Genomic DNA, 17,009 nt, shown 5'->3' with positions numbered 1-17,009 from the left:
GCCCACACCTGCTCGCCCGTCCAGCATCACTACTCTGGACGGCTCTGACTTAGAATACGTGGACAACTACAAATACCTAGGTGTCTGGTTAGACTGTAAACTCTCCTTCCGGACTCACATTAAACATTTCCATTCCAAAATTAAATCTAGAAATGGCTTCCTATATGGTAACAAAGCATCCTTCACTCATGCTTCCAAACATACCCTCGTTAAACTGACCATCCTACCGATCCTCGACTTCGGTGATGTTATCTATAAAATAGTCTCCAACACTCTACTCGACAAATTGGATGCAGTCTATCACTACCCACCATTGTGACCTGTACGCTCTCGTTGGTTGGCCCTCGCTTCATACTCGTCGCCAAACCCACTGGCTATAGATTATCTACTAATCTCTGCTAGGTAAAGCCCCACCTTACCGTGATTCCAAGATGGCGTAGCAGTAAGTCGTCCTGTCGTATCGTCTCTTTTTCGTTTAACTATTTAAAAAAATAATAATAATTTCTTCGCATATCTTTAAAAACATTTTGCTAAACCTAAGCTTCCAAATACTCTCCTGCAACCCGCCTCACCCAATGTAGCTACTTTTTCCTAAAGTATTTATATTTACTTCAGAACCGGAACCCCTCAACTGAAGCTAGCCAGCTAACCACCAGCTATGCTAGCGGTCTTCAGCTAACCGGTCATCAGCTAACCTTTAGCTCGGAAAGCTCTCGCCAGTTCTAACAACGCGACGCTAATCTAGAGCATAACGGACCTATTTATTTTTTATCCCCGGATTCTCACCGCAAACGGAACATTTTTTTCAGCTGGATCTTCACAATTAGCTATCGAGCTAAACCGCAACCCTGGTTGATTACTCCTGGCTAGCGTTTCCACCCACGTAGCTTGAAGCTAGCCCGGCCAGAGCCCCTGTGCTGCCACAGTAGCATACTCCTGGGCTACAATACCCGGACCCACGACCGGTCTATCGATGTCACCGCATGAAGAGGAATAAACAGACTCACCCCATCGCGACGTCCCCCAAAGGCTAACTCTCTAGCCCTCGCTATCTCCTTGCCTGCTAATTCGGCCTGCTAACTGCTAGCTTGTTTAGCCCAGGTCCGCTAACTACTACCTTGTTTATCCCGGCCTGCTAACTCTTAGCTTGTTAGCACAGGCCTGCTAACTGTCTGCATCGCCGCGTCCCAAACACTCAGTGGCCCATACGTACTTTTTATCTCTTCCCGATTTAAAAATAATAATAAAATAAAAAAAAAAATTGTTTATACCTTCCGGAAACCTGCCTCACCCAATGTGATATGGAATCGCTATTATTTTTAATTTTTAGAACACACTCAAGAACCTCCAGAAGCTAACTAGCTACAAGCTATTTAGTCATTGTTAGTTTTTTAACCTGGATAACACTCGCCAGTCCAGCTCCCCTGCCCCATCCACCGCTGCCCCTGGACACTGATCACTTGACTACATAGCTGATGCACGCTGGACTGTCCATTAATCACGGTACTCCATTCTGCTTGTTTGTTTTATCTGTCGGCCCCGTTGCCTAGTCAACACCATTTTACCCACTGTTGTTGTGCTAGCTGATTAGCTGTTGTCTCACCTACTGTTTTAGCTAGCTTTCCCAATTCAACACCTGTGATAACTGTATGCCTCACTGTATGTCTCTCTCAAATGTCAATATCCCTTGTATACTGTTGCTCAGGGTAGTTATCATTGTTTTAGTTCACAATGAAGCCCCTAGTCCCACTCCTCATACCCCTGATACCTCCTTTGTCCCACCTCCCACATATGCGGTGACCTCACCCATTACAACCAGCATGTCCAGAGATACAACCTCTCTCATCATCTCCCAGTGCCTGGGCTTACCTTCGCTGTACCCGCACCCCACCATACGCCTGTCTGCGCATTATGCCCTGAATATATTCTACCATGCCCAGAAACCTGCTCCTCTTATTCTCTGTCCCCAACGTTCTAGGCAACCAGTTTTGATAGCCTTTAGCCGCACCCTCATACTACTCCTTCTCTGTTCCGCGGGTGCTGTGGAGGTAAACCCAGGCCCTGCATGTCCCCAGGCACCCTCATTTGTTGACTTCTGTGATCGAAAAAGCCTTGGTTTCATGCATGTCAACATCAGAAGCCTCCTCCCTAAGTTTGTTTTACTCACTGCTTTAGCACACTCTGCTAACCCTGATGTCCTTGCCGTGTCTGAATCCTGGCTCAGGAAGGCCACCAAAAATTCAGAGATTTCCATACCCAACTATAACATCTTCCATCAAGATAGAACTGCCAAAGGGGGAGGAGTTGCAGTCTACTGCAGAGATAGCCTGCAAAGTAATGTCATACTTTCCAGGTCCATACACAAACAGTTCGAACTACTAATTCTGAAAATTACTCTCTCCAAAAATAAGTCTCTCACTGTTGCCGCCTGCTACCGACCCCCCTCAGCTCCCAGCTGTGCCCTGGACACCATTTGTGAACTGATTGCCCCCCATCTAGCTTCAGAGTTTGTTCTGTTAGGTGACCTAAACTGGGATATGCTTAACACCCTGGCAGTCCTACAATCTAAGCTAGATGCCCTCAATCTCACACAAATCATCAATGAACCCACCAGGTACAACCCTAACTCTGTAGGCAAGGGCACCCTCATAGACGTCATCCTGACCAACTGGCCCTCCAAATACACCTCCGCTGTCTTCAACCAGGATCTCAGCAATCACTGCCTCATTGCCAGTATCCGCTACAGTGCCGCAGTCAAACGACCACCCCTCATCACTGTCAAACGCTCCCTAAAACACTTCTGTGAGCAGGCCTTTCTAATCGACCTGGCCCGGGTATCCTGGAAGGACATTGACCTCATCCCGTCAGTTGAGGATGCCTGGTCATTCTTTAAGAGTAACTTCCTCACCATTTTAGATAAGCATGCTCCGTTCAAAAAATGCAGAACTAAGAACAGATACAGCCCTTGGTTCACTCCAGACCTGACTGCCCTCGACCAGCACAAAAACATCCTGTGGCGGACTGCAATAGCATCGAATAGTCCCCGCGATATGCAACTGTTCAGGGAAGTCAGGAACCAATACACGCAGTCAGTCAGGAAAGCTAAGGCCAGCTTCTTCAGGCAGAAGTTTGCATCCTGTAGCTCCAACTCCAAAAGGTTCTGGGACACTGTGAAGTCCATGGAGAACAAGAGCACCTCCTCCCAGCTGCCCACTGCACTGAGGCTAGGGAACACTGTCACCACCGATAAATCCATGATTATCAAAAACTTCAACATTTCTCAACGGCTGGCCATGCCTTCCGCCTGGCTACTCCTACCTCGGCCAACAGCTCTGCCCCCCCCCGCAGCTCCTCGCCCAAGCCTCTCCAGGTTCTCCTTTACCCAAATCCAGATAGCAGATGTTCTGAAAGAGCTGCAAAACCTGGACCCGTATAAATCAGCTGGGCTTGACAATCTGGACCCTCCATTTCTGAAACTATCCGCCGCCATTGTCGCAACCCCTATTACCAACCTGTTCAACCTCTCTTTCATATCGTCTGAGATCCCCAAGGATTGGAAAGCTGCCGCAGTCATCCCCCTCTTCAAAGGGGGAGACACTCTGGACCCAAACTGTTACAGACCTATATCCATTCTGCCCTGCCTATCTAAGGTCTTCGAAAGCCAAGTCAACAAACAGGTCACTGTCCATCTCGAATCCCACCGTACCGACACCATTCTATATTCTATATACTTTCGGACCGTCATTGGACACTGTGCTATCTAACGTCCAAATGAGCTTCAATGCCATGCAACACTCCTTCCGTGGCCTCCAACTGCTCTTAAACGCTAGTAAAACCAAATGCATGCTTTTCAAGCTCCGCCTTATCTCAGTTCACTGGTCACGATGGCAACACCCATCCGTAGCACGCGCTCCAGCAGGTGTATCTCACTGATCATCCCTAAAGCCAACACCTCATTCGGCCGCCTTTCGTTCCAGTACTCTGCTGCCTGTGACTGGAACGAATTGCAAAAATCGCTGAAGTTGGAGACTTTTATCTCCCTCACCAACTTCAAACATCAGCTATCTGAGCAGCTAACCGATCGCTGCAGCTGTACATAGTCTATTGGTAAATAGCCCACCCATTTTCACCTACCTCATCCCCACAGTTTTTATTTATTTACTTTTCTGCTCTTTTGCACACCAATATCTCTACCTGTACATGATCATCTGATCATTTATCACTCCAGTGTTAATCTGCAATATTGTAATTATTCGCCTACCTCCTCATGCCTTTTGCACACATTGTATATAGACTCCCCTTTTTTTCTACTGTGTTATTGACTTGTTAATTGTTTATTCCATGTGTAACTCTGTTGTCTGTTCACACTGCTATGCTTTATCCTGTTAAGACTCTAGGGGCAGTATTTCATTTTTGGATAAAAAGACATGCCCGTTTTAAGCGCAATATTTTGTCACGAAAAGATGCTCGACTATGCTTGGAATTGATAGTTTTGGAAAGAAGACACTCTGACGTTTCCAGAACTGCAAAGATTTTCACTGTGAGTGCCATAGAACAAAATCTACAGGCAAAACCAAGATGTTTGAGTGACCAGGAAATCAACAGGATTTCTGGAGGCACGTTTTCCATGATCTCCTTATATGGCTGTGAATGCGACAGGAATGAACGGACACTTCCTATCGTTTCCCCCAGGTGTCTGCAGCATTGTGACGTATTTGTAGGCATATCATTGGAAGATTGACCATAAGAGCCTACAATTACCAAGTGTCCCGCACGGTGTCTGCGTGGAAATTGGTGCGCAAAAGTCAGGTACCAGTATTTTTCCATCCGAATCAGAGAAGAATGCACGCTTCCAGGGAAGGGATTTCAATGAAGAGATATATGACAAAACACCTTGAGGATTGATTCAAACAACGTTTTCCATGTTTCAGTCGATATTATGGAGTTAATTCGGAAAAAAGTTTGACGTTTAGGTGACTGAATTTTCGGTTAGTTTCGGTAGCCAAATGCATAGTAACAAAACGGAACGTTGTGTCCTACACAAGCATCTTTCAGGAAAAACTGGACATCTGCTATGTAACTGAGAGTCTCCTCATTGAAACATCTGAAGTTCTTCAAAGGTAAATTATTTTATTTGATCCCTTTGCTGGTTTTTGTGAATGTTGCGTGCTAAATGCTAACGCTAAATGCTAAGCTAGCTATCACCACTCTTACACAAATTATTGATTTTCTCTGGTTCTAAAGCATATTTTGAAAATCTGAGACGACAGGATTGTTAAGAAAAGGATAAGCTTGAGGATAGGCATATTTATTTCATTTAATTTGCCATTTTCAGAAATCGCTAATTTTGCGTTATGGTAATGAGCTTGAGGCACGATCCCGGATCCGGGATGGGGCGGACTAAGTTAACTTGGCCAGGTCGCAGTTGCAAATGAGAACTTGTTCTCAACTAGCCAACCTGGTTAAATAAAGGTGAAATAAATAAATAAATCTCAGCTCACTGGTCACCATAGCAGCACCCACTCGTAGCACGCCCTCCAGCAGGTATATCTCACTGGTCACCCCCAAAGCCAATTCATCCTTTGTTCGTATTTCCTTCCAGTTCTCTGCTGCCAATGACTGGAACAAACTGCAAAAATCTCTGAAGCTGGAGACTCATATCTACCTCACTAGCTTTAAGCATTAGCTGTCAGAGCAGCTCACAGATCACTGCACCTGTACATAGCCCATCTGTAAACAGCCCATCTATCTACCTACCTCATCCCCAAACTGTATTTATTTATTTATCTTGCTCCTTTGCACCCCAGTATCTCTATTTGCACATTCATCTTCTGCACATCTACCATTCCAGTGTTTAATTGCTATATTGTAATTACTTCGCCACCAAGGCCTATTTATTGCCTTACCTCCATTATCTTACCTCATTTGCACTCACTGTGTATAGACACTTTTTGTTTTCTTTTGTTCTACTGTATTATTGACTGTATGTTTTGTTTATTCCATGTGTAACTCTGTGTTGTTGTATGTGTCAAATTGCTATGCTTTATCTTGGCCAGGTCGCAGTTGCAAATGAGAACTTGTTCTCAACTAGCCTACCTGGTTAAATAAAGGTGAAATAAAATAAACAAAAATAGCGTGTTCATGGATTCACCTGTGTGAATTATGGTGTGTTTTTATCATGTCAGATTTGACAGAGATCGGGCCGCATGTCAGAGTGAATAAGCAGGTGAGTGGACAGGGTGGGGGGGCTTGAACACTTTCCTATTCACATTATAGCCCAACGTACGCTCCTCTGACACATGAGAACATGGCAATCATACTGTATACTGTACTGTATAAGACATATAGCTACATATTGTCACGACTCCCACCAAAGTTGGCTCCCCTGCCTGTTCGGGCGGTGCTCGGTAGCCGTCGTCACCGGCCTACTAGCCGCCACCGATCCCTTTTTCCTTTTCTGTTAGTTTAGTCTTATTAGTTGCACCTGTTGCTATTTGTGTTTTCTTGATTTGCTCGCCTATTTAAGCTTGTGAGGCCCGCTCTTGTTCGTGCGGGATTATTTTGTGTTCACCTGATTCCTACCTTCCACTCCTATTCATCCATGACACATATAGGTTATACTGTGGTGTGTTTCTTGAATATAGTTTATGAATGGCATCCAAAACCTTGATTAACAGACCTTTTGATAATACATAACACACAATATCCCATATTTAATCAATTGGGGCATTCTTGAATTGCAGTGGCATTTGGGAATGGCATTTTGGGGAGAATGAAATACATTTTTCTAGTTGTTTTATTTATTTAAATGTATTTCAGAACATCTTCCTTTTCTATATCAAGTAATGTGGTAGATTTGAATTACTTTAAATATTTTTTACCATTATGATAATATTGTGCCACCAGTAGAAGTAGTAACACCAATGACGTTAACACCAATGACGTTAACACCAATGACGTTAACACCAATGACGTTAACACCAATGACGTTAACACCAATGACACATTTCATTAAAGATGTTCTTGAATGGAGATCTCAGATGCTCAAATCTAAGGTCATTAACCCTTTAAAGGGGCAATCAGCAGTTGCAACATACATTTTAGGACTTGTAAATGAATCATATGTACCTCAAGAGCTTAGTTCAACTGTCGTATCCCATCATGATCCAAAATATAGTATTGTTTATCTCCAATGTTTGTAAACAAACAACATTTAAACAAACACTATATAGCTTCAAAACATAGGTAAAACTATCATTTTGATATCATGGATGGTCAGTTCTTGCATCTATAGCTCTGTCTATTAATTTGAGTGGTTACATTTCTCCAGCCCCATCCCTCAGCTTTTTACCAAAGCAGGGGTGGTGAGACCACATTTTTATTGTTTCTTCTGCTGATTGCTGCTTTAAAATAATTTCCTGAAGCAATATGATTCATCATTTTGCTCACAATGTAATTTCCTTCATTAAAATTGAGTAACTCCAATTATATTTTTTATTTAGACTATGGAATCAAAATCACAAATGGAATCATCAAATTATGTGATTAGATATTCATTTTCCTTCATAGCTAAGTTTCCCATTGGTGGAGATGCTCATGTTCCTTGTATATCTTTTACAGTGAATTCAGACCCCTTCCCTTTTCCACATTTTGTTACATTACAGCCTTATTTCTAAAATTGATTAAATAGATACAAGTTCTCATCAATCTACACACAATACCCCATACTGACAAAGCGAAAAGAGGTTTTTAGACATTTTTGCTCATGTATTTATTATACAAAACAGATATACCTTATTTACACAAATATTCAGACCCTTTGCAATGAGACGTGAAATTGAGCTCAGGTGCATCCTGTTTCTGTTGATCATCCTTGATGTTTCTACAACTTGATTGTGGTAAATGAAATTGTGTTCACAGATCTTGGGAAAGGTACCAAAAATGGCCTGCAGCATTGAAGGTACACAAAAACACAGTGGCCTCCATCATTCTTAAATGGAAGAAGTTTGAACCACAAAGACTCTTCCTAGAGTCCAACAGCAATCGGTGGAGAGGGGCCTTGGTCAGGGAGGTGACCAAGAACAGAGCATTTTGTCCTCCAATCACAACGAGTTGAGTTTTTACCAAAAAGTTATATTTTGGTTTCATCTGACCATATGACATTCTCCCAATCTTCTTCTGGATCATCCAAATTCTCTCTAGCAAACTTCAGATGGGCCTGGATATGTACTGGCTTAAGCAGGGGGACACGTCTGGCACTGCAGGATTTGAGTCCCTGGCGGCGTAGTGTTACTGATGGTAGGCTTTGTTACTTTGGTCACAGCTCTCTGCAGGTCATTCACTAGGTCCCCCCATGTGGTTCTGGGATTTTTGCTCACCGTTCTTGTGATCATTCTGACCCCACGGGGTGAGATCTTGCGTGGAGCCCCAGATTGAGGGAGATTATCAGTGGTCTTGTATGTCTTCCATTTCCTAATAATTGCTCCCACAGTTGATTTCTTCAAAACAAGCTGCTTACCTATTGCAGATTCAGTCTTCCCAGCCTGGTGCAGGTCTACAATTTTGTTTCTGGTGTCCTTTGACAGCTCTTTGGTCTTGGCCATTGTGGAGTTCAGATCTCCTCTAGAGCAGTGATGTTTTGGGGATGTTGCTGGGCAACATTTTTCTTTCAACTCCCTCCAAAGATTTTCTATGGGGTTGAGATCTGGAGACTGGCTAGGCCACTGCGGGACCTTGAAATGCTTCTTACGAGGCCACTCCTTCCTTGCCCGGGCGGTGTGTTTGGGATCATTGTCATGCTGAAAGACCCAGCCACGTTTCATCTTCAATGCCCTTGCTGATGGAAGGAGGTTTTCACTCAAAATCTCACGATACATGGCCCCATTCATTCTTTCCTTTATACGGATCAGTCGTCCTTGTCCCTTTGCAGAAAAACAGCCCCAAAGCATGATGTTTCCACCCCCATGCTTCACAGTAGGTATGGTGTTCTTTGGCTGCAACTCAGCATTCTTTGTCATCCAAACGCTCTCTAGTAAACTTCAGACGGGCCTGGACATGTACTGGCTTAAGCAGGGGGACACGTCTGGCACTGCAGGATTTGAGTCCCTGGTGGCGTAGTGTGTTACTGATGGTAGGCTTTGTTACTTTGGTCCCAGCTCTCTGCAGGTCATTCACTAGGTCCCCCCGTGTGGTTCTGGGATTTTTGCTCGCCGTTCTTGTGATCATTTTGACCCCACGGGGTGAGATCTTGCATGGAGCCCCAGATCGAGGGAGATTATCAGTGGTCTTGTATGTCTTCCATTTCCTAATAATTGCTCCCACAGTTGATTTCTTCAAACCAAGCTGCCTATTGCAGATTCAGTCTTCCCAGCCTGGTGCAGGTCTACAATGTTGTTTCTGGTGTCCTTTGACAGCTCTTTGGTCTTGGCCATAGTGGAGTTTGGAGTGTGACTGTTTGAGGTTGTGGACAGGTGTCTTTTATACTAATAACAAGTTCAAACAGGTGCCATTAATACAGGTAACGAGTGGAGGACAGAGGAGCCTCTTAAAGAAGAAGTTACAGGTCTGTGGGAGCCAGAAATCTGGCTTGTTTGTAGGTGACCAAATACTTATTTTCCACCATAATTTGCAAATAAATTCATTAAAAATCCTACGATGTGATTTTCTGGATTTTTTTCTTATTTTGTCCGTCATAGTTGAAGTGTACCTATGATGAAAATTACAGACCTCTCTCATCTGTGGGAGAAGTGGGAGAATTTGCACAATTGGTTTGGCTGACGAAATACTTTTTTGCCCCACTGTATAATGTATACAAATAAATATTAATAGCAACTTGGGTGTTAGAGGAAACACTAGGGTGGGATCAGCTCATCTGTAGCTGCAAGGAGTTGAGGAGTGGGGTCCAGTTTCCGTTCAAGGACTGGATTTTGTCTTTGGTGGATGCTGTAATTTTTCCCATTGTGATCTGTGAGGAGGTTAATCCATTGACAAAATAGACTGTTGGTTTCTGTTTTTCTAGTTGAGTAATATTGTTTTATTGGATATATTTAAGGCGAATAAAATGGACTGATGATCTCCAAGAAGGCAGAAGGATGGGGAGAATGGAATCCTGTGACCCAAAAGGGTGGACAGTTTGTGTATCGTTTCCTTCCAGAATTGTTGGGTGGGTGGACAGAGCCATGTGGCGTGAAAGTGGTTGTCTGGAGTGTTGATTTGTTTTAATGCATTAATTAATCTACTTTTTCTTAATCCAGGTCCTAGGGACCCAAAGAGGTGGACATTTTTGTTTCTGCCCTCGCACTAACACACTTGATTCAACTTATCATCACTCATGATGAGTGTTAAGAAACACTGTATTAGGGGCCTCCTGGGTGAGGCAGTGGTTAAGGGCGCCAGCTGTAACCAGAGATTCTTGGTTCGCGCCCAAGCTCTGTCGCAACCGGCCGCGACCGGGAGGTCCGTGGAGCGACGTGCAATTGGCCTTGCATCGTCCGGGTTAGGGAGGGCTTGGCCGGTAGGGATATACTTGCCTCATCGTGCATCTGGCGATCTTGGTTAGCGCGCACTGTGCCCAGCCCGCCACAGGAGACGCTGGTGTTTCCTCCGACACATTGGTGCGGCTGGCTTCTGGGTTGGATGCGCGCTGTGTTAAGAAGCAGTGCTGCTTGGTTGGGTTGTGTATCGGAGGACGCATGGCTTTCAACCTTCGTCTCTCCCGAGCCCGTACGGGAGTTGAAGCGATGAGACAAGATAGTCTACTAATAATTGGGGAGGAAAATGGGGTCAAAAAACACTATGTGCATTCGGAAATTAATCTAGACTTTTTCTACATTTTGTTATTCTAAAATGTATTAAATAAATTTTTCCCCCCTCATCAATCTACACATAATACCCCAAGCTTGGCACACCTGTATTTGGGGAGTTTCTCCCATTCTTCTCTGCATATCCTCTCAAGCACTGTCAGGTTGCTGCACAGCTATTTTCAGGTCTCACCAGAAATGTTTGATTGGGTTCAAGTCCGGGCTCTGTCTAGGCCACTCAAGGACATTCATACTTGTCCCGAAGCCACTCCTGCTTTGTCTGGGCTGTGTGGTCGTTCTCCTGTTGGAAGGTGAACCTTCGACCCAGTCTGAGGTCCTCAGTGCTCTGGAGCAGGTTTCCATCAAGGATCTCTCTGTACTTTGCTCCGTTAATCTTTCCCTCAATCCTGACTAGTCTCCCTGTCTCAACCTCTGAAAAACATCCCCACAGCATAATGCTGCCACCACCTTGCTTCACCGCAGGGATGGTGCCAGGTTTCCTCAAGACGTGATGCTTGGCTTTCAGCCAAAGAGTTAATTCTTGGTTTCATCAGTCCAGAGAATCTTGTTTCTCATGGTCTGAGAGTCCTTTGGATGCCTTTTAGTGATGAGTGGCTTCTGTCTGGTCACTCTACCATAAAGGCCTAATTGTGGAGTGCTGCAGAGATGGTTGCCCTTCTGGAAGGTTCTCCCATCTCCAAAAAAGGAACTCTGGAGCTCTGTCAGAGTGACCATCAGGTTCTTGGTCACCTCCTTGACTAAGGCCCTTCTTCCCCGATTGCTCAGTTTGGCCAGGTGGCCAACTCTAGGAAGAGTCTTGGTGGTTCCAAACTTCTTCCATTTAAGAATGATGGAGGCCACTGTATTCTTGGGAACCTTCAATGCTGCATAAATGTTTTGGTACTCTTCCCCAGATTTGGGACTTGACACAATCCTGTCTTGGAGCTCTATGGACAATTCCTTTGTCTTCATGGCTTGGTTTTTGCTCTGACATGCACTGTCAACTGTGGGACCTTATATAGACAGGTGTGTGCCTTTACAGATCATGTCCAACCAACTGTATGCTTGAAATAATGATTACAACATTGATTACAATATTGTGTTGTTGACCTTTGTTAAAATTAGTATCACTATGTAGGATATCTGGTGGCAACCCCAATCATGTAATGTAATCACACACACACACACACACACACACACACACACACACACACACACACACACACACACACACACACACACACACACACACACACACACACACACACACACACACACACACACACACACACACACACACACACACACACACACACACACACACACACACACACACACACACACACACACGATGACATCTTACAGAACACATACTAACATTCTCAGTTTGGTAACATTTATTTATTTGTCACAAAACTACATTGATTACATTGCTGATTTCTACCATACTTCTACCATACACTGAGAGTGTATCTTGAAAAACTATTTCACTTATCTGTGATGCATGCTCTCTTTATTTTTTTAAAATCAATAATTTGCATGTAGTTTAATCTGTGATTAATAAAGGGTGTTAAGATACAGGAGGTTCCCTGGTGGCGTTACTTTTTGGGGTTGTGATCCACCCCGTCCTCATCCACCCAGATCTTTCCTGTTTCAGCTACCTTCAACTCTTTGTCAGCAGTGAGGATGTAGGACTTGGGGTGACCCTCATCATACTCTGCCAGGAGGTTGTCCAGACCATAAATTGGGCCTTCCTCAGGACATGATTGAGTATTGTCATTTTCTACTTGGAAGCAAGTGACATAGAGGCTCTGAGGGAGGTTGGTCTTCTTAACGGTGCCATCCAGGATGAGAATGGAGTCGCCCTTGCTGAGATGACTTCCCTTGATGAGGTCACTGAGAGCCATCTCCTCTGACTTGTAGTAGAGACGCACTTTGCCGCCTGTAACGTTGGCAATGGTGACGCTGGGTACGACAGTTTTTTGGGGAGTTTTTGGTGAAGCTAGGAGAAAGAGAGAGAGTCATTGGACAGTACTACAATACATGTGGTTGTCGGTAATTAGGAGTTTGCTGAGAACACTGCTATGAGCAACAATAAACCATTGTTTATATTTATGTATTTTTACACTGGGGCTGGAACCGAGCTGTGAAATGTGTATATATATAGACATGTAATTACTTTATGCTTTGAAATGTCTAATATCAATGTGTGTTATAATCCCATGTGGAATGGTCACATGGCATAACAATAAAATATGAATGTATTTATTCATTCATTCATATATAGATTCCCTCCTGTTGGATTGGGTTACATACCGGAATGACTGGTGGTGTTGGTCTGGTTGCCAATGGAAAAATTGCCTTTCATATCGCCTGTTATTTTTTGGCCTGATATATTTTGGCCTGTTATGTGTTGGCTTTTGTCAACACGGTTGTCATCATGGCTGTCATTATGGCTGTCATTGTGACTGTCATTATGGCTGTAGGCATGTGAAGCAGAAGCATCATGTGAAGTATTCCCTCCCATTGCTGCTACGATAGAGAGAGGAGAGAAATAGGGTAATTAAGGATTAAGTTGATTCAATTCAGTGGTGGAGAAAGTGTCATACTTGAGTAAAAGTAAAGATACCTTAATAGAAAATGACTCAAGTAAAAGTGACCCAGTAAAATACTACTTGAGTAAAAGTCTAAAAGTATTTGGGTTTTAAACATACTTTTTTATTCAAAGTAAAAGTATGAATCATTTCAATTTCCTTATATTAAGTAAACCAAATGGCACCTTTTCTTATTTCCATTTACACATAGCCAGGGGCACACTCCAACATTTACACATAGCCAGGGGCACACTCCAACATTTACACATCGACAGGGGCACACTCCAATATTTACACATAGCCAGGGGCACACTCCAACATTTACACATAGCCAGGGGCACACTCCAACATTTACACATCGACAGGGGCACACTCCAATATTTACACATAGCCAGGGGCACACTCCAACATTTACACATAGCCAGGGGCACACTCCAACATTTACACATAGCCAGGGGCACACTCCAACATTTACACATAGACAGGGGCACACTCCAACATTTACACATATCCAGGGGCACACTCCAACATTTACACATAGCCAGGGGCACACTCCAACATTTACACATAGACAGGGGCACACTCCAACATTTACACATATCCAGGGGCACAGTCAAACATTTACACATAGACAGGGGCACACTCCAACATTTACACATAGCCAGGGGCGCACTCCAACATTTACACATAGCCATAGCCAGGGGCACACTCCAACATTTACACATAGCCAGGGGCACAATTCAACATTTACAAAGAAAGCATATGTTTAGTGAGTACACCAGATCAGAGGCAGTAGGATGTTCTCTTGACAAGTGCATGAATTGGACAATTTTCCTGTCCTGCTAAGCATTCAAAATGTAACGATTACTTTTGGGTGTCAGTGAAAATGTATGGAGTAAAATGTGCATGATTTTCTTTAGAAATGTAGTCAAGTAAAAGTTTACAAATAAGAGAAATAGTAGAGTACAGATACCACAAAAAACGCCTTATGTAGTACTGTAAAGCATTTTTATTTAAGTACTTTACACCACTGACTAAATTAAATAATTTTCCTCATCCAAACTGTCCACATAAAGCACAGATCTCGAAAAGCAAAGTTTCACTGTGCAATTTATCATTATTAGTCACCATTGCACTAAGTGGCATTGCATGGCTTCTGTATTGTCTTGGTTCCATCTGCCAATTTAATGTTTTTAAAAGAGACACGGGTTGGTGTCAATCAGAATTGATTTGAGAATGGTGAAGGTTCATGAAGTTGGCAGACCCAAAGTACTTATCACAAATGCCTACTTTGCTAAATTCGCCACATTGTTCTCTGCTACTGTTTTTTATATATATTGGCATTAGGTGTTGTGTTCTTTCTACTACACAAACAGTAATAATCCTACTTGAAACGGAGGTAATGTTAACTTTAGTTTATCGATCAAACTCAAGTTCAAGCACAGAACATTCATGAACAGGCGCAGTACTCAATTAGTATCAATGCTCTAGGTTCCACAGTAACAACAAAGTAGTGCCTAGGATAAATACTATATACCAGTATCACATTATATCACACGTAACAACTCCTCCCTTCCAGCTATCTTGTATTCCGTCAACATAAAAAGAGATATGCATGTAAATTCAACAACTCTAACAGTAACTAAAATAAGGCACTATTCAATTATTAAAACTAACAACACATTTGTTTTACAATAAAATAAAACTAGGCTGAGAACCAGTCAGTAGTTGTGGGACTCTGAGAAATGGTGGCTTCAACAGTCTCTTGAGGTGCAGTTTCATTACAGTGCCTATAATAAGTATTCATGTTCTCTGCTAAGCAGTATATTTTCCTCTTATGCTACTTGGCAACTGCTAGTGCCACGTAGAATCCAAGTTCTAGGATACAACCCCCCTAAACATAGCCAAGTTCCACACCTGTAATTTGCAACAACATTAGTTTGATAAAGAACATATTTTCATCAGAATCATTAAGCCCAGTCTACTTGTTGTTTTCAACAAACAGATGTTGTGGCCATAATTCATCACCATGCAGTGTTCAATGGGAATTGTCCATTTAGAAAATTCCAATGAACAGGCAGATTCAACTAAATCGGACGTCTGTGTATTGAAAATAAGACAGATTTTGGTTTGTAACACTGAAAAAAGTTGTTATTCAACTCTGCCAAATGAGCCTGTTTCAAATGATCACTATTTCAGAGTAACTGTTCCAGGCAGGAGATGCGCATGTCTTCACACTGCCCACTTTTTATTTGGAAATATTTTCTATGATATATCTATTTTTTTCTTGATATATCTGACCTGTGCAAGGAACAAAGGACTATAAAATCCTGGTGTGTAACGTCGTTCATTATTGAAATGTCCACTCGGATATTTACAGCCATTTTTGATCATTTAAATGAATAGGCTACCCATTCATTCATGAAGAATATAACTTAGAAATGCATACATGGGTCTTCCCACTCAGTGTTGAAAAGCAACCTAACATAGGCAATAACATCATTACACTAAAACATATATTTGTAGACATTTGATTAATTAAGAGACGTAGCATCCAAAAATAAGACAAATCTAACAAATGATCAGATTAACAAAACAAGGCTATGCCACTGCAGTGGAGGCTGCTCTAGATACTGAGATCATATTATTCGGTATCATATTGATACAAGACTGACAGCGTCCCCTATTTCTGAGTATCTTGCTGAGGGGAGAACGCTTATAAAAGTGGAGGGAACGGCACAAATGGAATGGCATCAAACACCTGGAACTCATGTATTAGATGTATTTGATACCATTCCACTGATTCCGCTTCAGTTGTTACCACCAGCCCGTCCTCCCCAATTAAGGTGCCACCAACCTACAGCCCTAGTCTTCTACAGTTAAGCGCCTGCTCCATGATATAATATATAATATAATATTTTCAGATTATGGTTTCAAATGGCACTTTTTATTGACTGAATATATATGGGTCAATTTAGCAATTAGGATTTATCTGTAATGGTTCTAATGAATTAGACATTGTTTTTGCGAACTGTTGGCATATAGGCCTAGATAAATTTGCACATATTGTTTTATGTCCTTGTGTTCTAAAAATATATATATATTTTCATTTAAGGACTGGAGTTCAATTTCATTTGTGTCAGAACCTATGAACAAATAGTTGTGTTCTGTTCATAAATATGGATTCCTCCTGTGAAGAAACAGTGTAGAATTGCACGATATAAAAACAATCGTGATTTTTAAACCTAAACCTAAAGCGTGTATTTTAAATGATGTATTTACCTGTGTCTGTGTGTTCTTCCTGGGTGCGGTGGCGCGCTTGAAGATTGTAGTAATCAGGTGTTCTAGTGCAGAGTGGAGAGATGGCTCTGCTTTTATAGGGTAACGCTGACAGAGAGAGGGAGGGTGGGGAATTCTCAGCCCAATCCATTCCAGGTAAATGTTTACATTCCAAAGAACTGAAGAGGATGACTCAGTTCCAGAGAAGCTACGTGGGCGTCACAAGAGCAATATATTTGTCAAGTGCTAAAACGTATTAGATCTCAAAGGGCCATATCTTTAACTACACCCTTACAGGTAAATCACTGACAGTGTTTGTGCAGTGGTTCGTTCTCCT

The 17,009-nt window shown here is 42.7% G+C and overlaps 1 protein-coding gene across 1 annotated transcript; it reads right to left on the bottom strand.

The window, feature by feature from the left end:
• Positions 1-12,181: 12,181 nt before the first annotated feature.
• Positions 12,182-16,779, bottom strand: LOC124015172. Its single transcript, XM_046330175.1, has 3 exons — positions 16,676-16,779; positions 13,116-13,331; positions 12,182-12,801 (listed from the first exon to the last, which is right to left on the bottom strand). Exons 2-3 carry the CDS (start codon positions 13,324-13,326, stop codon positions 12,398-12,400), a joined length of 615 nt encoding a protein of 204 aa, XP_046186131.1. The 5' UTR covers positions 13,327-13,331; positions 16,676-16,779; the 3' UTR covers positions 12,182-12,397.
• Positions 16,780-17,009: the final 230 nt, after the last annotated feature.

Source organism: Oncorhynchus gorbuscha, linkage group LG26 (assembly GCF_021184085.1).
Source record: "Oncorhynchus gorbuscha isolate QuinsamMale2020 ecotype Even-year linkage group LG26, OgorEven_v1.0, whole genome shotgun sequence".
NCBI lineage: Eukaryota > Metazoa > Chordata > Actinopteri > Salmoniformes > Salmonidae > Oncorhynchus > Oncorhynchus gorbuscha.
This window is presented reverse-complemented; position numbering and strand designations above follow the sequence as displayed.